The 25,660-nt window shown below is 46.0% G+C and overlaps 1 protein-coding gene across 1 annotated transcript; it reads left to right on the top strand.

The window, feature by feature from the left end:
• Nucleotides 1-11,032: 11,032 nt before the first annotated feature.
• On the top strand, nucleotides 11,033-23,931 carry LOC142577894 (uncharacterized). Its single transcript, XM_075687326.1, has 4 exons — nucleotides 11,033-11,211; nucleotides 11,349-11,467; nucleotides 23,359-23,498; nucleotides 23,641-23,931. Exons 1-3 carry the CDS (start codon nucleotides 11,061-11,063, stop codon nucleotides 23,488-23,490), a joined length of 402 nt encoding a protein of 133 aa, XP_075543441.1. The 5' UTR covers nucleotides 11,033-11,060; the 3' UTR covers nucleotides 23,491-23,498; nucleotides 23,641-23,931.
• Nucleotides 23,932-25,660: the final 1,729 nt, after the last annotated feature.

Genomic DNA, 25,660 nt, shown 5'->3' with positions numbered 1-25,660 from the left:
GTCATGCAGCCACTGCTTGCTGCGCAAGCAGTTACGCTTTCCTTGTGGTATCATAAAAACGGCATAACCATCTTCAGGCTTCTTGGTGCAGTTATATGCGCAACAGTCCGGCATAGCGCTAGCACATAGAGCAGGAAACGCAGCGTACAACGTTCGCTACGCCGAGCTAAAGCGCCGAGCCAGCCGTGCTCAGGAGGAAAATGGCGCGAACGAAAAGGAAAAACACAAGCAAAACTCAAGATCCGCGCGTTTCCAACGGCAACGGCAGGGTTACCAATCGTCGTGCAGAAAAACGGGGGCAAGACTGGTTGCCGCGGGGAAACGCGCAAGGGGCGAGGAGGTCGTGCGGCGACGGCAGAGTTCAACGAGTCACTAATTTCAAATTATCAAGGGACTTTAAACGCGGGGTGGGGGGAGGCGCAAGCGCCACTTGAGCTTGTTTGGGAGCTGCTTTCTTTGTGCGTATTTTGCGCCGGTTCAAAATGGCGTAGGTGAGGAGGAACCATGGAGGAAGGAAACTCAGGAGAGGCCCTGACGTCACTCTGTGTGAAGCTAAAGTGAAGCCGAAAGTTGGCGTTGCTCATGGCGTTGCCCCGCCTATCGGGCCAGTTCTCCTCTCTTGTTTACATTTCTCGCGAAACCACGTCGCGCTGCGCGCAACCGGGCTGCTCGGATGCGCGCGCTCCGCAGCAATACTAAACAATCGCGATGTCTCGGTTTCGGCCTCCGATAGCACGTTAGCATGATTCCGCCAAAGAGGGCAGAATTTCCCGAGGATATTCCTTCGTCCAATTGCCACTGCCGTGGCGCGGTACGTTGCGTACAGCGCTGCATGCGCGTTCATTTCACGAACTTCCTCCTATCCCACTTGGCCGCAGCAACATCCGGGAGAGCATAGTCCAGATAACGCAGCGCAACAAAACATGGAGACCAACGCAAACCTGCCCGCACGGCGCCTTTGCCACGGTTCGAAACCTACGGAGCAACACGTGTGAGCGCACAGAACCGCAACAAAGCCACCATTGTAAGCCGAAAGGCGTAGCCGCTACAGCAAATAAATAAAAAAACAGCAACAAAAAGAGAACCTAGCAGGTCATTTCCTCCACACTTTTCTCCTAGCGCGCGGAGGGAGGAGGGCCTCTCCTCTGTTTCCTTCCTCCATGGGAGGAACCGACGCTCTCGCGTCTTTCTGAAGGATGCGCCGGTGCCGCTGATTGGCCAAAGCACGCAGGCCCCCCGCGCGCCTCGCTCCTATTGGTCTGGCGCCGTTTGGGTGCCAATTCTCGCGTGCCCGACAGGTTGGTCGCTCCCGTGTGCGCTGCGTGTTTCTCTCCGTGGTTTTATAGCGCCGCTGTGCGCGTTTGTTCAGCCGCTCGCTTCTCGACAACGATCGATGAGGTGTCTTTTCGCCGCCCGAATAGCTGGAGCAGATCGTCGTCTGAAGACTACTGCGCGTCAAGCGTTCGGCAAGGCGCGAAGGCGGCCGTGGAATGCGCGACAGAAGACGGATAGGCATGCACCCGGAGTCGGCGGTTGCTGGTCTGCCTCAAGATTCTGCCGGATCGAGTTCCGAGCTGCAACTCGGTACGTCTAGCATCAACACTTAGTCCACCCACGCCTCGCGTGTTGGCAGACACCGTGTATAGATACCGCTTACTGCACGACCGAAGAGAGTAGCAAGCGCGCAGCGATCGCCGATAAGGTGAAACCGCGCCTGGCGTCGCAGTCTGCAACGGAGCGAAAGTTTGAGCTGCTTGGGTGTTGACACGAAAGAGGACGTCAACGACAGCGGAACGGAATTTGCGATCATGGATTTATCCGTGCTACAAGACTTTTTTGGACTTATGCCGTGTCCCATGTGCGGCAAGAAAACGCTGACGCTTTCGAAGGACCCCACCAAGGAGTACGGGCGCTGTGCCAAGCTTGTGCTGGAGTGCTTCACGTGTGGCATGCGCGAAAGGATCGCCGGAGGCTTCACATGTCCAACAAAGATCACACAAACAGAAATGCTTTGACAAACAAGCTTGCAAAGAGGAACAAGCCAACAACAGACTCTGCCTGCAGTCCTGGGCTTTTATAGGTCTAGGCGTGACCTGTGCTGAATGCACAATTGTGTGAGTGTGCAAGAGATATACATGTCTTTTTTTAAATCTGAATTCTTGGATTTTACGTTCCAAAACCACGATATGATTCTGAATTAATTTTGACCACTTGGGAAGCGCTACAACACAAGCACATGAACTTTCTTACATTTCGGCTCCATTGAAATGTGGCGACCACCACTGATATTTGATCCAGATTTTTTGTTGTAGCCATAAAGTTTGTGGAAAGAACATATTTTGTTGTGGCCATGAACTCTGTGCAACTTTATTTGCATAGGGATGCCATTTGTGTGCCTTCTGTCTAAGAAGGAACTCAAATAAAAATGTGAGGCTCGTGTGCTACATTTGTGGCATTGTTTTCAATCACCATGCGTGATGTTGCAACCAATATCTCTGTGTTATTTTTGCACAATGTCCAAATGTATGTCATGAACTTGTTGCTGAAAGACAGCGCTACACAGTTATGCAATTCATATTCCCATATTGTTAGGCCATTCAAAGTTACTGTGAACTGAATGTTCAATTTTGTTTTTCTCAGCTTCATCTTTTTGGACACCACACACTGCCTTACGGGGGGGGGGGGGATGGGGGGGTAATCTTCATATGTTCTTTCTAAGTACCAGCAAAATGTTTGGTATCAATATATTTGCGTCGACTGGATCTAGCCGGTGGTGCTATTTATTTATTCCAAAGTTGTCGGCTAAATTTTAATTGCCACTAAATACAAATGAAAATTATCAAAAATATTGCAATTATGTTTACATCATTTTTTTCCATTAAAAGTGCTCTAAGAACAATAAAAGTAGCATCACCGGCTAGAGCTACTCTTTGGCGTTCTGGCCGTATACTTTGTTTTCGGTTTTGACAAAGTTAAGCTTTTGAAAAGTCCCGTAAGAAATTGACTGAATTTCTCTATTAAAAACTTTGCATCATTTGTTCTAATGCAGATATACAAAATCTAATTAGATATTAGCAATCAGCAGAAGAAAATACTGATACTGTTAAATATAATCCAGCTTACACTAAAATTAACAAAATTGGTTTGGGAACCCACGTCTCCCCATAATATGTAATTGCGGTTTAAATATAGTCACGAAGATTCCCCCACCCAGACCATTGAACCCCATGTATACTGGGTGACCGCTGAAGCAGTATGTATAGTCGCTTCGTGCGTACTATTTTCTTTCTTCAGGGTGTCTACCAACCGGGAAAAACGGGAATTCTCAGGGATTTTGAGTAGTCTGGAAAAGGTCAGGGAAAACTCAGGGAATTTGGGCCTCTCTCAGGGAAAATTAGCGCCAATTTTATTGAAAGGGTCGAAAGCCGCGGTAATGCTGGCTCAAGCAACAGACAGGAATCGTAATGAATCGTCTTTGACGCGCTGTCGTCGGCTGGAGGAGTTGCCAGTGTGCAGTCAACGACCGACTTTCTGGATTCCCGATAATTCGGACGGCTTCGCGGCACCGCCACGTAAGCCATAGAGTCAACGTATCAGAACGTGTGAAATTTCGGACGCAAGAGCTATTCGCCGTCCGATTTTCCGGACGTTTTGCCGTGACCGTGGGTCCGAAACGGCAATAATCAAAGGTACCACTGCTGTCGTTTTGGTTACTTCGCCACCTCGAACCGGCACTCTCGCACGTCGATCCGCTGGCAGCCGTTGCCACCACTGCGGCAACGCTAGGCCTAGCTGCTTCGACGTTCGCTATGAAGCTTCTTGCCGTTGGATGCCGAGTTTTTTATTGAAAGAATTAGCTGCTATCAGCAATGGCACGAACTCCACCTTTGTGGTCCTCGCGATTGGCTTAGAAACTTGGAAAACACGGTGCGTTGCATAATGCCGGTTCCCGAAAGTCAGCTTCGCCTCTGTACAGAAATGTTACATGGTGAAGCATACGCAGAAGTATTGCAGTGAAGCATAACAAGCGTGAGAAGGGGCTATTGGCACGGAACACATGTACGCATTCCTTAATTATACACGCGCGCACCCTGCATTTCCTGACACAGTACGAGCGCCGATATGCCTAATATGTGTACCGACAGGCCTTCAGAGCGTTTTCGAACGTGCCTGCCGCGGTTTGAGCCCTTAAAGGCAGTAAATGACACGCATTTATTTTTTTCCAGCTGGCCGATTTTTCGAACGTTTTCCCGACCCCTAGGGAGTTCTAATGGCCAAGATGCTTCAGATAGTCCTTGGGGTGAACGAGTGGCAGAAGGAGGACAAGAACAGAAATGATGTATGCATTGAGGAATAAACGGGAAAGGAAGCTTGCTGCCGCCGTTTTGAAGACGTTTGAGCTCAAAAAACAAAATTTTGGCTGATGCCGAGATGCCCGTGTCCCTCATCCAAACCAAAATAAACTCTTTAAAGCAGTGAAACACAACACTCGGGCGTCGTGCGCGGGCTGAGAGTGTGTCAGGACAGTTGAGGTTGACTTACGAGCTGTTGAGAGAGAATCTCAATTGTGACAGAGTTCGGGCCTCATACCACTGCATGAGCTTGCTATCAGTTGATAGAAATAGCTCATATTCGAATATATTTGCTTCTATGTGCATCTGCTTTTTATTCGTATTTGTGAATGTCCGACTTCATTTGCAATTTTTTTCGAAGACACTTTATTTGCTGTGCATTTTACTAACCCCTACCTTCTATTCTCTTTTTGAATAACATAAACACTACTCCTTAGTATTCAAATTGGATTAAGTCGCTTTTTTATTTTTTTCATGTGCTTACTAGAGAGTGACAGCATCAGGCGATATGGTTTCAGCACGTCTTGACATGAAACATAGTTCTGCGTCACTCAGGGAAGTATGCAACGGCCCTCAGGGAAAACCTGGAAAACTCAGGGAAATTGGAAATGTCAACTTGGTAGACACCCTGTTCTTGTTCTACACGCACAGACACAAAATCGGCAAGATCTCATGTGCGCAGACGTTCGATTCTCGAGCTGCGACACCCGGATGACAGCCGCCACCGATAGTGACGTTCAAACATGGCCACCATGACGTATTTCCTGCTCATACAGCTTAGCAGCGCACAAAAGCACGGCCTTCGAGACTGGCTTCCTGTAACACGAAGAAGCTGCTGGTAAGGCTGCGAATTCGCTGTCGAACAAAATCCAATTCAACTCACGTAGTAGCTGCGCAGAAGCACATTTTTTGTTTCAAATGCATAGGCATTTCTATGCTTTCCCAACGAGCAAAATGTCCCACCCTTCCGCCCTTGACGACCGCTTTCAAGATAAAGCCCACAGCAGCAAGCGATTGTATCTTCAAGCCGCCTGTAGCTTCAACGTCAATAAGGCGGCGAGAACACAGCGCTCGCGAAGCTCTCGGCTCAAGCCACTACCTGCGCCTTTCGCAAATCGCTTTCAATACGTGGACCCGCACGTTTCTCTTTAGCGCGCATCGGCGGAAATCAAGCGCAGAGAGCTCTTAGTAGTCAGCACTCTCTGTCTGCATCGCAGATCGTTCCCAACATAGGGCCCGCGCGGTGATGCCATATACGCAGGCACCACAGGGTGTACGTGTGATCACGGTTCATACTGGCTCGATGCGGATGGATAAGGCGCTAATGAGCGATAACGGCTTATAATGATGAGAAAATCATCAGCGCACCGCGCACCGCCACATGCACGCAGTACTTTGCTTGCGTCATCAATGCACCTTGCGCTGCCGTCCGCACCAGTTCGTGTCACCGCAGCGCTGTCGTTTGTTTGCGCTGGCCTGATCAAGTTTCATAACATTGATAACGACACCTGCATGCGTGGAGATGAGCAAGTGCCACAATGGTTACGCATACTTAGACAACTCCCTGAGAAGTTCCTGCATGAATTTTTTCTTCATTCTGCCAGTGCTTTTGCGGTTGTATATAGCTACGTCGTGGTTTCTAACGGTCTTTGCTGCAGCGTGTCGTGTTGATGTTATCAAGACGTCCACATTGCGGAAGATTATCAAGACGTCCACATCCGCAGAATTCTCGGATAGCGACACTTTTGCCACCGTCGCACCTTGCCAATCTTCATATGTGAAGTGGATCGCGATGTGAAAGCGGATTACGGCACTTCATTATCTGACGCGGCGCGTGCTTTGAGCGTCATGCGAGCTTTCGCACAGAAGCGGGGCCTCGTGGACAAACTCGCCCGCGGCCTTACCGAGTTCGAAGGTGTCGTGGCAACGCCACCACTGCGGCAAGTGAAGGTTGCCGATTTTTTGCTGCCTAACCACAAATAAAGCCTGCCGTGTGTGCGTTTGAGAGCATCGTGACGTAGTTCTTTTCCGGCCGGTAAGTAACTTCTAAACTGGCATTGGCGACTAATTTGTACATCGTTTCGTGCATCCCTAAACGTCGATCCCGGCTGATTACGTCTTAATGAGGTTTGATTCTATCTCGATTTTCTAGGCATCTATGTTACTGATAGCCTGCTAAATTATATTTATGCAATCTATAGAGGCTCCCGGGAATGTGCTACACGTATTTTCTTGCCCGAAATTTGTAAGCATTAAGGGGGGACCCGGCAGCGTTTTTAGAATTGCTAGTAGGTAGAGCGGGGCGTGGCACTTTTGACGGAGCTCGACGTTTCTGCGCAGGCGCGTGTAAAAGCGGGTGGGACAGAGAAAATCTGGGGGCTTTTGCTCCTTGAATATATGACTCAGCCTGGGCACTATAGACGGAGGAGGTTTCTTAGAGCGCGTTGTATTCGTTTGTCCCCTATAGACACGCAGGCATTGCGGAGTGCTGTCGAGTTGGTTTATACGCTCCGCCGCTGGCTGACCCCCGCGCGGTGATGCAGTGGGCGCGGACGCCGCTTCCAAGGTGATCGCTGTGTCTGAAGGGACAATGTTCTGACTGGTGTTGTATAAGTCGCGGGTCGCTTTTTTCGTCGCGACGATAGATCGGATTCTTTACAAGCACTGCTCCGGGAGGGCACATGTAACCGGCAAACGGAGGCCTCAGGAGAGCACCTGGGGTTTTTAAAAGCAGGCGGCGCAGGATCTCCGGGGCACCCAAGCGGCAGCGGAGGGATCAAAGCTGGAAGCAGGGCGGCCCGTGGGTTGGGGCCGCAGAGGCCGAAGCGTGCCAGGGGGTGTTCGCATAAAAAATTGCTAAACTTTCAATCCAAGCATTCCAAAGTAGTAAAAAACGGAATTGCCATGTCGTGCCTTAAGTCTTCTCTCACCAGATCCTGCATGCATGCACAAAATGAGCGCCAGTTTTAATGCGCAGGTGCGGCGCCTATTAGAAGCAGGTTATCCTAGTGTAGCAGTGGCCACTGTGGCTGAGCGCCTAAAGAAGTCGGTTTCGAGGGGGACGGACGTGATTACAGAAAGCAGTTATAGCAAAAAAAGAGTAGTGGCTATTCCGTATATTCATTCAGTGTCGCACAGGCTTAAAAAAGTTGCAAGTAGATATGATGTTAATGTTGCTTTCACTGCTCCCAATAAGCTAGGTAAGATATGCGCTGCCGTACAGAGGAAAAAGGACCACGTAAAAGGCAATAAAAAACGAACAGATATTTGTCAAGTGAAGCACAATAAGAACAACACTTTTACTGACTGTCGTATGGGTGTGGTTTATAACGTTCCCCTTAGCTGTGGCCAGTTCTATGTAGGGCAAACAGGACGGTGTATCAATCAGAGGCTAATGGAACGTAAGAGGTCGTTAACCGGTGGATTGCCTTCTAATCTTTCCTTATACTGCCAAGATTGTAACTTCACGCCAGAGTTCGATGAATGCGCAATATTGTACAGGCATAAGAATGAAGATATGAGTCTTATGGTAGAGGTATGGCATATCTATAATGGCGGAAGTGCGTGCGTGAATCAGCCTTCGATTACTTTACATAAGGAAGAGAATAAATGCCTTAACAGTTATCTCTCACGTAGACTGGCACGTGTACCCGACTGACACGTGGTGTTACCATTCCTGAGCTTGCGCAGATGAGTTTTGTGTCTTCTTTCTTTTTCGCCTCAGTGATCCATTCAGTTGATAGTCGGCGTTCGTGTTGTGCACTTCTCTTCTCTTGTGTCCTGTCTGCACGCCTCACTTCTTGTTTGCATAATGAATCCTTCCAGGTGGCGCTCACGTCTCTTTGAAGCGTGAAAATCAAAACATAATGCTAATATAATTTATGAGGCACTGGAGAAGCACACAAAGGCAAACTAAGCGCAGATCTTAAAAGCAACGTTATTCAATTCCTAAATCGCAGTACGTGTCGTGCATAGTTATGAAGTTTATTAGGGAATTTGTGTTAATTGTTTTAATATGTGCTTTGATGTCTCCTTCCAGTAATGTCCGCCTCTTCGAATATTCCAGCTCAAGGACGAGAATTACGCTATCTGCAACAGGCATTATGTTAAAACGTTTCCAGAAAGCTTAGATATGATGACCCCGTATATGCGCCATCCAGGATACATACCATGCCTATACAGATGACACTAGTTCAACACAATCGTCTACTTCAGCAAGAGTTGTACCGTACTTCAATAACGAACAATCCTCTCGTGCAATATCGTCAACAATTACCGGCTTAACTACTCGCTATCTTATGCGCGAGAATATTTATAACTTCCTTAAGAGAGGCGCGAAAGAGGATAGTTTTCATCGCCTCCCAGGCGGCGCTCACGTCTCTTTGAAGCGGGAAAATGAAAACATATAACGCTAATATAACTTATGATGAAATCGAGAAGCACAGAAAGGCAAACCAAGCGCAGATCTTAGAAGCAACATAATTCAAGATATGCAAAACGACGTGGTTCGACCAATATTGCAAGAGTTCGGACCTGATTTATATTGAACCGCTTATTGAATTCAACATTTCATTACCGTTAGATAGAAACATAGGAAGACTTAGTGGTGGGATAACAGCTGTGCACCGCCTACACAAAACACTCTTTATACACAGAATTGTCCGATCTGAAATTCCTCAGTGTGATTGTGGCTTTCTTGACGAAGACACATGTCACGTTCTACTAGAATGCCCGCACCACAACATACCAAGACGCTGACTTAAATGTCATTACCGGCTTCACAGCATGACCCTTTCAATTTGAAGAAACTATATATTACGACCATGACCAAGAAAAGCTAGGCAGATGTGCGCTTTAATAGAATTAAACACATTTCCGGAAGACAGCGGCGTAATTGGCTGTTATTAATTAAGGCACGGAAGAAATGTTTTTGAGAGAATTATTTATTTTTATTGGCAAGGTATACATATGATACTATCGTAGTTAGAATCGTTGCTTGAGTGTTTATTTGTTGTGTTACACCGCTGTTCGCATTATTTCTTTAAGTGCGTCTTTGCAACCTCGTCTTGTTATTTTGACTTCCATGTGACAATGCAACATTGTTGTAACTATGTTGTATATTATTTTCTGCTGTGTGTTGCTTCTGTACGATGTATATCATATCCAAGGCCCAAGCAGTAGCTGACGCTGCATTCGTGCGCCAACATCTCCTTATATCATGCCAATAAAAAAAGATCGAAAAAAAACGACGCATGGCCAGAGGCCTCTAAGCTTGCGTAGAGATATTGAGGAGACAATATCAGAATATACGGTTATTATTTCACTCAACGACAAAGATAGTAGATCAGTGTTAGTAAGGACCTCTGATGACGAGCAAAACACGATGACCCTTCGTGGTCAATGACTTCCTTTTTACCCGAGAACCGGAGAAAATCGTAAAACTAGGACACACCCATGTTGAAGAGCCAACTAAGCGTGACCGACAAACCATAGTGGGTTGAGCTATACACCCCTGGGCACCAATGCAAATCAAACCCGTCAGTGCGCGCGTGCTAAATACTTTCAAGGTCGTCATCATAGTCAAAAAAGATACGCGCCGGCCTTCTGGAGTAGCACACTTCTCGAGCACGCCATAAAACAAGTCAATGCACAGCAAAGGGCAGCTACTCGACCATCGCAGATCTACTGAAGTCGCGCGCCCTACGATACACTCCGCCAACTCCGCTTGTGCCTCGAGGATGGAGTCTTCGGGACGTGCTTCTACCTCCGCTGCTGCTCGACTCGACCCTAGTCTGTACGGCTACGCCATGCTTATGGAAGTCGGTTGCAAGTTGCCGACGAGCACCAGCAGCAGCGACGACAGCAGCAGTAGCAGCTCTTCCAGCAGTGACAGCGGAAACAGCGACGTCGCGCCGGCCGGCCCGTCCCAGTCAAAGGACATCGAAAGCGTGCCGTCCACTTCCAGCTCCGCAGCTGTCGTCGTTGAAAGCGAGCCACAGATCTGGATTCAGCCAAACCTCGTCCGTCCGGCGGACTTTCCTAGTGACCACGCGGACATGGTTCACGACTGGAGCGAATGGCCCCAGTTCCCTCCCAAAAAGAACGCGAATCAGCATCGGGAGATCGTGGAGAGTCTGCCGGCCAAGCTTCCCCATGTCACCCTCGTCAACCAGCGCGAGTTCCTGCTGTCTAGGATGGAACTGCTGATACACACACAGGGCAGGCGAGTGCTTTTTTACAGCCGACGTGGTTTAGCGCCATAGTGCACGGGGGTGATCTCAAAACGGTTCGCTTTCAGAAGCGTTGCAATATCGCACTCCACAGGGCAGCGTGCCGACTTCCGTTGTTGGCATGAGCGTTCCGAGCACGCATTAGCGTTCCTGCCGAGAAGCCTCACATGCCACATCGTGGTGTACATGCTGGTCTGAAAAAAGAAACAGTGAACAGTAATGACGCGAACGATAATCCCTCTCATTTTGCGAAGGCATCCCTGCAGTTTAAACCAATTCAGCAGTGCTGAGAGCAAGATGGTTGAGTCGCCCATGTTCGTGCCTACAGGCAGCGCAGAATTCAGATACTAGGAACAAGCACCTATGCGGCGAACCACGTATATTGCTGTCTGCTCATGTCTTTCTCACTATGGCATCGTGCAATCATCATGTTTTAGCTGCTCGTTTCGACACGTGCTTGCGTATCCATCGCGTGACAATGGTGTTCGTCAAAAATGACCGTGCCTCGACTATCTCCCTCGCATGCAGGTTCATGAAGCCAGCGCCTGTGTTTCGGATTACAAACTTGGTGGATCACTGGCAGTACAAGGCCTGGCTCACCTTCACGGATTCCACTGCGCACCAATGCGGTCAGTCTGAGCCGGACGCTATCGTCGTCGGCCTTATCGCCGCCTCCCGAGAAAGGCGTTTTTCTTTACATTTTTGTGTATGTCTATTTGTGGCGAAGCGAATTTAAGCCCTAAAGTGTATCCTTGGACTTGCGCAGTTGGTGAGTACTGCCACCCGGATTCACCGCGGCCTGGTTGCTGGTTGAAGGGCCAGGTGCTGTCGTTTTCCAAGCTCAAGCTCTTCTCCAACGAGAAAAATATCCCGAACCCGCCTCCGGTAAGAGTTCGTTCGCCGCTTCCCCATTTTAGTCGCGCTTGCTAGTTAGTTCGCCGTTCGTAAGATGCACAATACTTAGCGAGTTCAAAGAAGCGTACGCTTTGAACTAACACCCTGGTCAGAAGGCCCTGGGTTTTACCTAGCTCTAGTGCCGTAAATATTCAGTTCAAGTGCAGTGTGGGATCGTTCAAAACTGGCCCAGCGACATTTGGGGAATCCGTCAACAAGACATGACGGCGCGAGTGCTACAAGTTGTTACCGTACTTACCTGTACGATATTTTGTTAGCCCAGGGAGGAACGTGCTCTTATATTTATACTCGTCGCTATACCTGGGGGAGGGGGCTATTCTACAAGGGACCACCTAGTCGACATTTACATTTCGTCTGCTGCTGAATTGGCTAGAGCCGCCTGTTTCCTTCTGGCGCGCACTCCAGCCCAGCTAAGCAGAACTTTAGCAGTGGGCGAAATCGACATGTCCATTCGGTGGACCCTAACAGAATACTCCCCTCCCCCCTTCCTGATTTCTGGCTGGTCACTATATCTTGTTTAACAAAAAATGCGGCACACATGACCAAATGCCCCTAGGAGAAGAAACTCTGATTACGGTAATTTTCGCTGTTATAGAATATGGCTTAATTAACGGACGCCGTGACGTAACAAATAGGTTGAACGGTGTACGGACCTCACGTCGAGTTGTCGGAGCTTGTCTGATAGTTATCTTGTTACTTGCAACGCCTCCTTGCACCTAACGCATGTATCCCTGAGAGATAAGGAGCAAGGACCAATGCGTGCTATATACTTATCTTCATTCAAGGGACCAAAGACTGTCTTTTGTTGATTTCAGTAAGCTGTAGCTCTTTGGCATATTCTGTTCTCCACCCTGCTTTGTTTCTTCAAAGGGAGTCGGAAACGGTAGTGATGTCGCAATAGCCGCATATCGTTTTGTGGGACCAACGCATGCCTATCCTAAAGAGGCCCGCGCACCCTTCCGAAAAGACAAATACGCACATGTGGGTCCTGTGGATGGAAATTCCTTTTTGGAAGGAAGGCCCACTTCAATCTCTGGCCGCAATGACATTGGACGAGGTTCTGCACTAGACCGCACTGACAAAGGTTTATTGTTTATCTGTAGGACGGAGAAGCGCGCTTTGATGAACTTTTTTTTTTTCGGAAGACTCGAAGTGGTCTCTAAACACCTCGCCTGGAAATTTGACCAACGCGATGGTATATGCGTGCGAGGATGCCTTTAGGTGAATACTAATCCGAAAGACTTCCCTGAAATCCCCTATTAAAAGGCCTTATTTATACACCATATTAACATTCTTCCAATTGCAGAATATTTGTAAACATTCTGCCACCTTCTTACCGATACCCTAATAACAGGTCTTCATTACACACCATATTAACATTGTTCCAATTGAATCATGTTTGTAAACGTTCTGCCAACTTTCTACCAATCACCTATTCACATATGTCTTTATAAACCCTAGTGTCATCCTATCAAGAATTGGCCACCATACTTCAATTGAAGCATGTTCATATATGATCTGTAAACATTCTATTAACCATCCACCAACACAAGTCTTTAGGCTCTGTAGTAATGCTCTGGCAATATTTTACTTACATGTGCTTATGTACTTGCTACTGAAGTTTTACTCTCCCTCTAGTAACATTTGTCCCACATACGACCTAGTAATATAGTGTAAAAATTTGTCAGTATGTGTGAGCATGTTGGTAAAAGGCAGGATGCAACCTAGAAGGTGCATGTACATGGAAAACAAATGTAAGTTTGCACTAAAAGAAGTTTATTCACACAAAAATATTTACACAGTATTTTGAGAGAGGTAATACAGAAACTAATAAAATATAATAAATGATTAGTGACTTAGTTATTACGGCACGGCAGCTGTCGCATTATCTCTAGCAAGCATCGATTATAATGTATTTTTACATTCAGAGTTGATGTCTCTCAGAATGTTTGCAGGGTGAAGCCTGCACAGAAACAAAATGGTCAGTGTTAACATAATGCTCACGTTAGCACACGACAGACATAGAACAGCTTTTTAACAAGGTTCACATGAAGTCTAAAGTTGTAACCGTCATCCCTGTTTACTTGCAGAGGAGAGATCAAGGATGGGGCACATTTTGCAATGCATATCCTTTGCTGCGTTGTATTTTCTACGTGTTATTAAAATTAGGAAAGTGTGCAAGGTCGTTCCCGAAAAGAAGGGAACAGCCTAAAACTATTGTTATAGCCCCCAATGTTGTGGCCTGAATAAATTCAGTTTCTCAAAATGTTTTCTTAACCAATTATCTGCATAAATAATTGACTCACTCAAAAGAGTCAATTACATGGTTTATTCATGGTGACGCAGAGAAGGTGGGCGCGCGAGCGCTTACTCAAAACTGTTTATTTTTGGAAAGAGAACGTAAAAGCGCCAGCTAGCTGCACCGAGCATGTGCAAAACGTGTCCGTGTCATCTATTTTTACATAAACAGATTACAGAGCTTGAAGCAGTATTAAAGAATTCGAATTCTTTGTCAGTGATAGCAACGAATGGCTGACTGATGCATTTTTAAGCACGCCTTATTATATGGAACGCTTCTGTAATTTGACGTGTTCGTTTATTTTTACTCGAAAACAAAATATCAGTGTCCAAAAATACCGGTTCACAATGACATAGGTTGCAGCGGTTAGACAAGTGCGAACGATTTTCTTTCACATTCGCACTTGTCTAACCAGTGCAACCTATGTCATTGTGAACCGGTTCGCTGAAACATCTGTCATTGTGAGCCATAAAATTGTACGTTCAATATTTGACTATCTCTCATCCTGTACAGCCAGAGTAGGAAAGAGCAAAGAGTGAGTTCATGTTCAGACAATATTTACCAGACATTAGGTCATTGCGAATGCTGTGAAAACGAAGTATTTGTACGCTTCGTGTCTATAGCAACTTCAAGCGAACCGCATGACGCGGTATAGTTCAAGTATGTAAGAAAATCGTTCTTAAAACATTTCACGTCGTTACTGTTCGCGCCATAATAACCTGCCAAAATGCAGCATAAGAAACTGAAATAAAATAACATAATAATAATAATAATATTTGGGGTTTTACGTGCCAAAACCACTTTCTGATTATGAGGCACGCCGTAGTGGAGGACTCCGGAAATTTTGACCACCTGGGGTTCTTTAACGTGCACCTAAATCTAAGCACACGGGTGTTTTCGCATTTCGCCCCCATCGAAATGCGGCCGCCGTGGCCGGGATGAAATAAAATAACATCAAAATAATATGTTCTTTTCTATCATTCTTCATAAACATATCTTTTATTATAATTTGGAGACAGATAAAACTTCAACGCAGTGCTGTCTTGAGGAACCGCTGTTCGCTATTTGTGCAGTGTGCAGTTTAAAACACGAACAGTGCCAATATTAAATTACCTCACGCGACACTGCATCGCAGCTGGCAGAGAAGCTGCAGAAACATTCACATCACGGAACGAAGAAAGCACCGTGGGCGTCGCAAACACGTTGCTGGTTGGCTTGCAACGATGAATTAGGCACAACACAGCATAAGCATAAACAGCAGCAAAAATAGCTAGATTGCTGCTACAATGCGCGACGAAACACCTACATCGTTCCGACCGTACCATGCCGGCGTCGCAAAGGAACTGATCGCGATTCTTCGTGATTTGGGAGAGGGCAAGTACGCCTAATTCTTCAGCACAGAATTGAGCGTACTTTCCTTCTCCCAAATCACGAAGAATCGCCGTCAGTTCGTTTGCGACGCCGGCGTGGTACGGTCGATTGGGACGGTCTCCTTCTTTGCCTCGATTCGGACCACTGTCAAATTTCTCCGCATGCGCGAGATAGGCATGTGACATTCTTTCCATCCATCCGCTTCGCCTTGACCCCCGCGGAACTAAAGCCCCGTTTTACGCTGAAACATGCCCCCCTCCCTCCCACCTTGCTATGGTTGACTCAGACCTAGACATTCATCGCTTCTCGGTGAAACATGTGGCCGGCTTTTGTGTGCGCACCTCTTTCTCGGAACTGCACTTGGAGGAATGTACCTCGTGGCAGAGGTTGAAAAAATAAAAGGACAAGACAGCTGGCTCAATTTTGTTGTGCCTTTAGGGACTGTATAGCTTTATATTTCGAGGCAAATATTGTTCTGAAAACCAGCCTTTTTTCTACAAATGTAATAAACATAGAAAACTAAAGTCATATTGGGTAAATTATGTTGTTATCCTATTTTGCGCAAGAACATCCTTTAGCGCTTGCCGCTTTCAAAGAAAAAATTTTGCTGCATGGCACCCAGCGCAAAATAATGCGGAAGCCTATTGTAGTAGTATTTTTATAGTCAAATACATGTCCAAAGCGTGGCGGCTACGACGTTAGCAGTTTTCAGACGCCCGAAGCACGGCAAAATCATGGCCTTTCATATCCTGGCTCTTGGTATCCGGAATGCCGTCATTACGGATGTCATGGTGACCCCTTGTTGGAGCTCAAAATTTTGTAACCGTATTGTGAAGCGGAATCACGGAATACTAAGAGTGCATAATTATTTCTGTCCAATCTGTTTTCACACGCAGCAAGCTACCATCACCGTAAAGCAGATCAGTTGACATAGTTACTTTGCCTTCACTTTGATGCAACGTCCTATTAGTTACCTTTAATATGCAGAGGCCGTCGGTAGGAGACAGGGACGCATAGAAAGCTACATTTTTTTTTTATACAGTAAGAGTAATTTCTTTCTTTTTTCACAGAAAGGTGTTACCTGCACAGAGTTCAGCTTTTCTTTCTGTTCGACCTGTGCGCTTACTCAGGTCGACACTCGCGCTCACTCAGCAGCAGCTGTATTTTGCAGCCTTCTGGATATTTGAGCGACAACGTTCCAGCGCCGTGTTACCATGAGTTCCGGCTCTTTTTCTTCTTTTTAACAAATATCGCGACGCTACTGCGCTGACACGTCCCAGCTTAGGGCGTACTATTTAATCCGCGGAGTGCACTGATCTGATTACCTCGTTGCAAAGCTAATTGGTGGCCTTGCAGTAGCAGTACGTGGTAAGGGCCGATTTACGCTCGAGCCCCACGCCGCACCACCCCGCCGACCCGCACGCATGTGGTCGGGTGAAAATTTGCGCATTTCGCGGACTGGTACACACATTTCGGTTTACACTGCATGTGCGAGCCCAGTGTGTACCAAAATTTGTGAACCAGTGTGCGAAATGTGCTGTTTTCTGCACCACCGCACGCGTCACGGCTCAAGCGTAAATGGGCTTTTAATTAACCAGCCCCAAGGCGGGGATAAAGCTGTGCAACTGGTGCGCGGCCTGCACAGTACTCAGCTATCACACCGGTCAGGCGGTGTAGCGCAAACAAATTTCTCGGAGTGTGCTGACGTCACCGCACGCTCACGTAGTCCAGTAGAACCTTTAAAAAGATTAGTTCTAACAGTTTACGAACATATTTCTTTAAACATTTTAGTAGCACTCCGTCAACAATTCGCTACCGACTTGGATTGGGGCTACGATTTAAAACAAAGAGCTTGATTCCTGAGTATGTCATATATGGGCATGAATGTGTGTTAGAAAATATTATCAAAAACTCTGAAGTTACTTCCCATTCTCAATATTTTTCGGCAAACAGTACGAGCTGTGCACGTACTGAGGATACATGTTCTTCAGAAAAAAAAATAGTTTGATGATGTATAGTAAAACATTCTTTACACAAAAGTAACGAGCCTTTTGACGCAGTACTGAAGTTTTTATATAGACGAAAGCTAGAAGACATATTGACGGGGCACTTAAAATATTCTATTTGCAAAAGTATGAAGGAAGTATTTTAACGGCTTATTTAAAATATTCTTTACACAAAAGTAAGAAGGAAGTCTTTTGACTGTGTATTGAAAGTATTCTTAATACAAAAGTAAGAAAGAAGTATTTTGACAGTGTATGAACAAATGTTACCAGAATGTAAATGTAAATAGACTGTCAATAAAGTAAATAGAAAGTTGGTAGAAGTTCTAAATAATGTTAATAGACATTTTTGTAAGGCTTACTCGCACTGCCCACGGACACGAGGCAGTCGTTGGCCTCAACGTAATTGTAATGTTTAATCTTCACCTTCCATAGAAGCCTTTTTTGCGAGGTATCGAACGTGAAAACAATCGCCAGCCATTTGTCGAAGTATTAGAGAATCGCAGCGCGCAGCACCTAGTAATCTTGCAAAATTCGCAACCTGGTGGCCGTTGAAAGTGAGATGGAAAAAGGCGGACGGCGCAGAAGCGTTTCCTCAGCGTTATCTTTAGCTCGGGCCCAACTCCAACGCGGCCTGTTCAACGCAAAAAAAAAGAAATGTTTTTCTGAGATAACTTCTGGGCCGATTTTAATGAAATTTAATGCATCCGAGCGATAAAGTTAAATTCTAGTTACTGCTGGAAGCGGAATTTCGATTTAGGCAAAATAGAGGTGAGGTGTGCAGACAAGACACAAGAGTAGAGAAGGGGACAACACGAACGCTGCTTCTGCTTCCACTCCTCTACTCGTGTGTCCTGTCTGCACGCCTCACCTCTTTTTTGCATAATGAATCCATAGCGACTAGCTCAGCTTCCTTTCGTTCTAAGTTCGATTTAGGGCCTGAATTTTGTCGAAAGAATTTTCAAAAATTCGAACGCTCGAAAAAAATAGAAACATGAGGTTTACAAATTAATAGCTCTCCGTCAAGAACAGATATGACGGCTGTATTAAACGGCATCCATTAGATCACGGAAAGTAGACAAATTCGATATGTCAATGTATATATTACGTGAGTTTGTTACGTTGTGTACAAGCGTGCTGCAAAAGCTGCATTTACACATTACTATTTCTTTTTTGATTCATGTGTAAAGGTACGTCCTCATTTGCAGAAATAAGTGCGCGCTTATTTCGGCAGCGCCATGGTTGTGTCGTCTTCTCGTCTCGTGTTCCGACTACCTTTCGCGCTGTTAACGCCAGGATGGAAAACAGAGCACGTGATACGGTGTTCAGCGTGTTGCCGTAGCCACGCGTGCGTCTTGCTCCCCGAAGCATAGAATACTGCGCGAATGCCATATATTAACTGGAACTTTAAGCAAGAATTATGCTGTACTTAATAACAGTTGACTTATGTGCTTACTGTACGACTTACTCGCAGAATACATCCGAAGTACCTTGATTTCAGCGCCAGGTCTCGCCACTTACTGGTTTTTCAGACTTCCATTGCCAAATTAAAATTATAATCCCTAATTAAATCGCGAACAGCGTGCTGGATTCTATCACTGTAAGTCATGGTAAATTCATTTCCATCAACGTCTCACAACACATTCCGGTCAGTTGTCAATCCCTTTCAACGTATCGTTGAGAGGGTTCAACGTATCGTTGAAAGATGTCCATCCTGAGACTCGTAAAAGGTTTACAACTGTAGAACGAAGGGTCTCCGATGCAATTTTTGTGGAACCGATAAGAATTCCGCCTGTCGTACGGAACGCTTTCCCGCTATAATTCAATGCCCCAACTCCTTTCGTCGCAAGCTGTAGCAGACGATCGATCCTCATGCATTTTCAGGTTGAAGCGCGCCATTGTTTTAAAGAAACCTCTTCATATATTGCATTTGTGTGTTTTTTTTTTCGAAGGCGCACTAGTTACTGTGCGTGTATACGTGTGCCATTGAAAATAAGCCTAATGTAGGCGGCATTATTCGAAACACTCTCGATGACCTCGTGTGGAAAGCCAGTCAGACATCGATCTCTAGAATGAGTGACATCGCTCACATACTCCACGTAGAGTAAGCAGATACGGGTGTAAACGTGCGGAACGATGCTACTGCGATATGCTGCGATGCAGATCTTTAAAACCTAATATTAGACGCGTTACGCAGCGCACTTGAATTTGCCTCTCGGTGATCGCATTGATGACCTGCCCTACCGACTAATTGCGTTTGCACAAAAATAATTTCGGAGTGATCTTAAAGGCACACCAAAGGTAAAAAAATCTGAGCTGCATTAGAACATTCCGTTTCTCTTACTTAAAAAAAAATCGTGTTAGGCGAGTAGACCCGAAGAGACGCCAAAGAGCAAAACCGGGGTGGATGGCGCATTGAACTTTCCGAACCAGATTTGATTTTGAAAATGAAATTTGACGGCATCTGCCTGGGCCTAGATTTCATCGGTGATGGTGTACTACATACTTTTGTAATACGGCCAAAAAATGAACTTCAGGAGTTTCAACAACGAATACTTAACCGCAGCGGCCCAAACGTGGAAAAATATTTTGAAATGCGTGACGTCACTAACTGCAGCGGCTCTGTCGCGACATTCAAAAAGTGAAACATCAAAAAAAGAATTTCTTATATAAACCACTCTAATTCGGCGAAAGTAAAGTTTTGAGAGAATATATTACAACTTTAAACTTATTTGCTGTGTCCCTTCGGGGGGGGGGGGGGGGGGAGCGGGTAGGTTTAACCACGAGCGGCTGACTTCAAACCTCTGGCACGGTGATTCGTGCAGATATCGCAACGCTTTACAAAAGATATTCGCTAATCCTAGAACCCTGAGTGTCAGATAATCTACATCTCTCCTCAACTGAGCACCGCAGATAAGCGTGGTTCCCCCTAATATTTCGCAAATGTCCATGTGTCGCCTGTGTGTAATGTCTTTGGAGCATGCTGTGTAATGCATCGTAGTTGTCTGGGGTTGCCCAATTTAAGTGGTCATCGAATATTCTGTGGGCATAATTCTCATCGTTTATGAATTCAAAAGTTCCAAAGAACCACACGCTGCTTCCCGCGCCTTGATTTGGCCGCCATTCGAGATAAAGCTTTGATATGTTGGCAAAAGCTGTTGTCTGTAGTCATTCTTCTTTCACTGTCTTTTCTAAAAAAAATGCACAAAGTATACATGTTTGACATCAGTGATAAAATTCGTATAAGAAGTGGATAAGAAGGTGTAAGGACTCGGGAAGATAGATCACTGTTGATTACGAATTCACAGATTTTCATGAAGTGACTACGGAGGCGACCGCAGACTTCCGCGGGCCATTAAAGAAGCATTCAGAAAGTTCACGCCGGAAAAGAAACCAGCATTTCTTTTAGTCGTCTTGGAAGGGCAACCTTCGTCACCGAATTGGAACGCTAATAACGCACTCATAATTGATATAAACTGGTATGTCATCAGTAGACGGCAGCCATCGATTTTGTTAAGTTGTCAACGGTGAACTTAGCGGAGCGTAGTGCGTGGTGGCCAGTGCTCAAAGATGGTTCGGCGATATACATCGGCATAACATACGCCCATTCTTCTTGTCTTTGGCAGCGTCGATATATACATTCACGACTAATACTTGCAGGCCTTGAACCCCTGTTAACTAGACTAAATGATTCAAAAGGCTGTCCGACAGGAATATTTAGCGCATTTTGAAATTCTAGGATGACGAACACCTTAGATTTTTGTTTTCGGTAAGGGAAGTTTAAAAATTGCCTGGTATTCAGATTGTTTTTGTTGACTTTCTATTTTTTCTCTTCCCATCTCCCTTATGGGCCACCTATCGTTTGGGTCGGGAGATAAGAGCGACGATGGCACATGACCTCCGAGATTGGAATATTTCGGAGGCTATGGTAGACAGCTTGTACTGGTTGTACCGTTCACCGTAGATCGCCGGACATGGAAAGCACAATTATAAAGCGGTCCTGGCTTCCACTTTCGCGCTTTCCGGACTCACGCACAGATAGATTCACTTAGGTGACCATGTATGCGAGATTCAAAGCGGAATGGCATAGCGTCTCACGCGTAAGCTACGCTATACCAGAACTCGCTTTCTGCAAAGTTCGTTTGCGGAACGGTAACGCCATTTCACTTAATGCTGCTATTATAGTAATGTTAATTTAAACCTTTCTTATTAGTGCATTCGTATTCACAACTCTTAAGTGATTGGGTGTCGTCGGATTTTTGTTTTATAGCGAAGCTTTCTTTGCCTCTTCCTTCGACTTTCCCACTGCTGCTGTCGCGCACACCGCGTCGAGGGGTGGTTCAGATCGTGCATGAGATTCGCGAGTAAGAGGGGAAAGGCGACGGGAGAAACGCGTTTTCCCCCCACCGAGTCGAATGCGCACGGTGCCTTCTGGAGCTCCCTGGTCGTCGCCACATTAGCCTCTTGACAACTATAATTATCCATACGCACCCTCAGAAGCCTACCAGAAACTGAAGCGCGTTCCCTCCGCGTCCCCTCTGCAGGCCAGAGGGGACGCAGAAATGACTGTAGAGGGAAGGAAAGGGAGAAGAGGCAGTTCCCGTATACGAGAGGGGAGAGGAGAGCAGTTGCAGGGAAACGGGCCACGCTTAAATAATTGGTACGGTACAGTACCTTGCTGCTATTTCTAAAAAAATAAACTGCATGCAAATATGTCAAGCGGGCAACTTAAGCAGGGCATGCAGAAGCAGAGCCGTCTTAATTAACGCGCACCGCAGAGTCCAGCAGACACTACGGAAGCAGTCGAACGTCAAATCAACACTTCTGTGCCCGCCGCGATAGCTTTACGGTAATGACATTGCTAGAGGTCGTGGATTCCATCCCAACCGAGGCAGGCGCATTTCGACGGGGGCGAAATAGAAAACGCACCTGCACTTAGATTTTGGGACACGTTAAAGAACATCACGGTGTCAAAATTAAACCGAAGTACGCCACTACGGCTTGCCTCATTGTCCGAGTCTGGTTCCGGAACGTACAGCCACATACTCCAATTCAAGTTTTATAGTTCTGCCAGAATGCGATGTGCCATGTGAGGAAATGACAACCTTCAACCCTCTCAGAGGTAATAAAATACGGCACACTACAACGCCGCAAGTAAACACCTCTCCCTGTGCGTTCTATGTACTACGCAGACAAAAAGCAGTGGTACCTGCAAGGTAACGTTTGACAACAAGCCCCTCTCGTGGTAGCCTAAATGTTGAAGAAATTAAGCTTTAGCTGCCAACACCACCACTAATTATCGTCAACCAAAGCATCCAGCACGGTAAGCTTCGCTTACATCGATTCCCACAGTACGTGGGATCTGCATAATTTTTCTTTTGGATTTCGGCCATTGCGGTTGTGCAAAAATCCTTGAAACTTCCAAAGTTGACTTTTCTAGGATACAACACAGACCATTTTACATACAGAAGTACAACTAGGTTCGACGAGACGTCACTGCTGGCTGGTACAGGAGTTTCGCTTCACGGCGACGGCACCAGCAGTCTTTCATTTGCGCGTCTGTACAGGCTTACCATGCTGGCGTTCTCGCGGCAAGAGTGGCTTCGTTTTTCAATTCTTGGCATAGGTGGAGGGTAATTTGCTAACATACCCCAAATGACTTTCCTCTTCATTGTAGCTTAATGACTGGAACAGAAAAATAAAGCACAAAGCTATCATCCAAACCACATAATTGATAAGGCGCTCCTGGCAACAATGCGAAGCACGTAGCGCTCCCTGCAAACATTTGCCGGTAACGATTATTGTTGCGCAAGCTGCCACAGTGATGGCAGCATGCAACGTGAGGAGCGACGTTCCTAGCCTTTCGTATATAAAAGAACCAGCCTAACAAATGATTTCAATGTTGTTGCAGCACCGCATTGGGGTCAGCGTGCTCTCACAATTACCATTACTCTAAAGCAATAAAGCATCGCATAACCCCCTTAGCAGTTGCAGTGGTGGTTTTCAACAGCTGTGCTGGACATCCACTTTCACAAGGCTGGGACCGCGAGTCAATTTATTTTTGTAAATATGTATGCCATATTAGTAATGAAAAATAAGCATGCAGTCTGTTCCCTAGACCAAGGCCTTCCCCTCTCCACTCCAAACTAAAAGCTCAACACCAGAAACTGCCCTCCTTTGTCTTGCAGATCAGTCTGAGGAGTTTCCGCACTTACCGTATCCAAGTGAATGTTGGGATTTTGGACGATTACGGACACATCATCAGCGCATCGGTAGTCCGGCAATCTGTTGGTCACCGCTTCATTGCCGTCACAAGTTGAAATTCTAGGTGGGTGTCGTGCTTTGCATGATGGCTCTTTCCTTTCCAAATCTGTGCATTTCACTGTCCTCTTCTTTCTCTCTCTCTTTTCGTCCTACAGCTGATGAAACTACGTTCCGTACTTTATTTTCATTTTATTTTTTGCTTCTAGTCTCAAGCCTCCAGTCAAGAAAGGGTTCAAGACTAAAGCACGCTAAGCAAAGCCTCCCTCTGATGCTGTGAGCTCAGTGCGTGGTATTTTACCAAAGCTCTAGCTAACACACGATGCTTCTTTCTGCTGAACACTATGGTTTGCTTTAGAAAAGTGGTTTTTACAATAGATGTACTTATTCAAATTTCACTTTAACAAATTTGTTATGGCCATAACCAGAAATTGCAATGTCTTGTACACTTACCTTACCAGGCTATTTCAAGAAAGAAGTGGCGATTTGTTTTCATATGAAAAAATAAAATTTTTCCATCCAATTCCCATTGCCCCAAGCCTCATTTTGTCATGACAAGCATCTGGCGCGTGCAAGAGCACCTGTAGTATGGCGACACACAGCGTCCGAAGTTGGAAACAAGGTTTCATGATAAGGGGGAGGGATTAGGTCACAACCTATAGGGCCGTTTTGGTTTTTATTCTAACGCCCATGTCATGCTTTAGTGAGTTAGACCCAAGTACGTAGTCGTGTACTGAACTGAATTTCAAGCAGAAAAAGAAACACGGCTAATGCTTACCGTGCCGTGGTTAAGAGGGCCACTTAGTGGCGACTGCGGTGCTCCCTTTCCTTGTCTCGGTAGCGGTCCCTTTGGCGGCTCCGGTCTCTGTAGTCCCGCTCACGGCTGCGCGAACGGTCACGCCTATACTCGACTTCTCTCGGCGTGATGATCTCTCCGGTGACCGGTGCCTTTCCCTGGAGTGCGGACGGTCCTTACTCCTGCGCATTGCAATACACGCAACAGGTGCACATGAGAAAGGCGTTCGCGAAATCAGAACATGCAATAATTTTCATTCAGTTAAGAAAAAATAAAAGCGGTGCACTTACACATGATGCTGATTAGGTTGTATGTAACATGCAATCTCGGCTACAAAAGTTTACAAGAGAGGGATCCAACCGCATCTATGGAGCCCATACCTTTATATTAAAACGCCATATTACAACACCACAGATTGAACAGATGACAATACTCACCTTCAAACAAGACCCTCTCACGTTAAGACGCCGTAACATTTCGACAATTACAAACCGATATATACCCCCAAGTAAGCAGACTACACGCCACACACCCCACACTATATTCATACAAATGTCCCCTTTGTAACAATTACGCTTCCCTATATCACACCACATGGGCGTGCCCCAACGTGAAGGCAGCCCCACAAATACACAACCGAGTAGTGGGAGGCCGTGCTGACTAGTTCGGACCGTCGTAACCTGCAGCAACTGATGCGGCGGGACCGGGAGACAGCAGGAGCCGTGGACTAAGGGCGCCTCGCGCACAAGCAGAAAGACACCTGCTTGTCCTTTCCTCTTTTTTAAAATAAATGTTTATCCCCCTCCTCCTCCTTACCGAAAGAAGTTTACTAGTAAAACCGGGCAACATCTCCACACATACAGATAACTTCTGTTGATTCGACCTTTACAGAACTGAACAAATTAAGCTATGCCGCAAGCTTAATTTAACAGGACGCAGAAAAAAAGAAAAGCCCAGGAACTGCTCATTTATTCATCAGTAATTGGACAATTCTAACTTGCACCCACCTTCCGTGTTCAAAGTAGAAATCTAATGTGCACCCATATTTTTTTTTTTTTAGCGAGAAAAGTGTAGCATGGGGGGGCCCTCCTGTTTTGGCAATATGAAAAGACGAAATGAGCAAACTTTACCTTCAGAGAATAGAAATTTACACTTAACGGTCCATCATTAGGTGTTACTCAATCTTAATTGCTACAAACCACAACACGTGTTTTATACTGTCCATTGGGTTTGGTAGTCTATGCTTATGAAACGACTTCGTAACAAACACAAAGATCTTTAGAATGAGCTTCTGTAATCAAAGACAAAGTAGCACATCATCAATGTCGTCGTGATACGTGACAATGAAAACCGCTGCCATCGCGTGCCGTTTTGCGTTGTATCCGATTGCTTCACGTGCAGGCAATATTCAGACCAATCTTCAAATGCACAAT

The sequence above is a fragment of the Dermacentor variabilis genome, chromosome 4 (assembly GCF_050947875.1).
Source record: "Dermacentor variabilis isolate Ectoservices chromosome 4, ASM5094787v1, whole genome shotgun sequence".
NCBI lineage: Eukaryota > Metazoa > Arthropoda > Arachnida > Ixodida > Ixodidae > Dermacentor > Dermacentor variabilis.
This window is presented reverse-complemented; position numbering and strand designations above follow the sequence as displayed.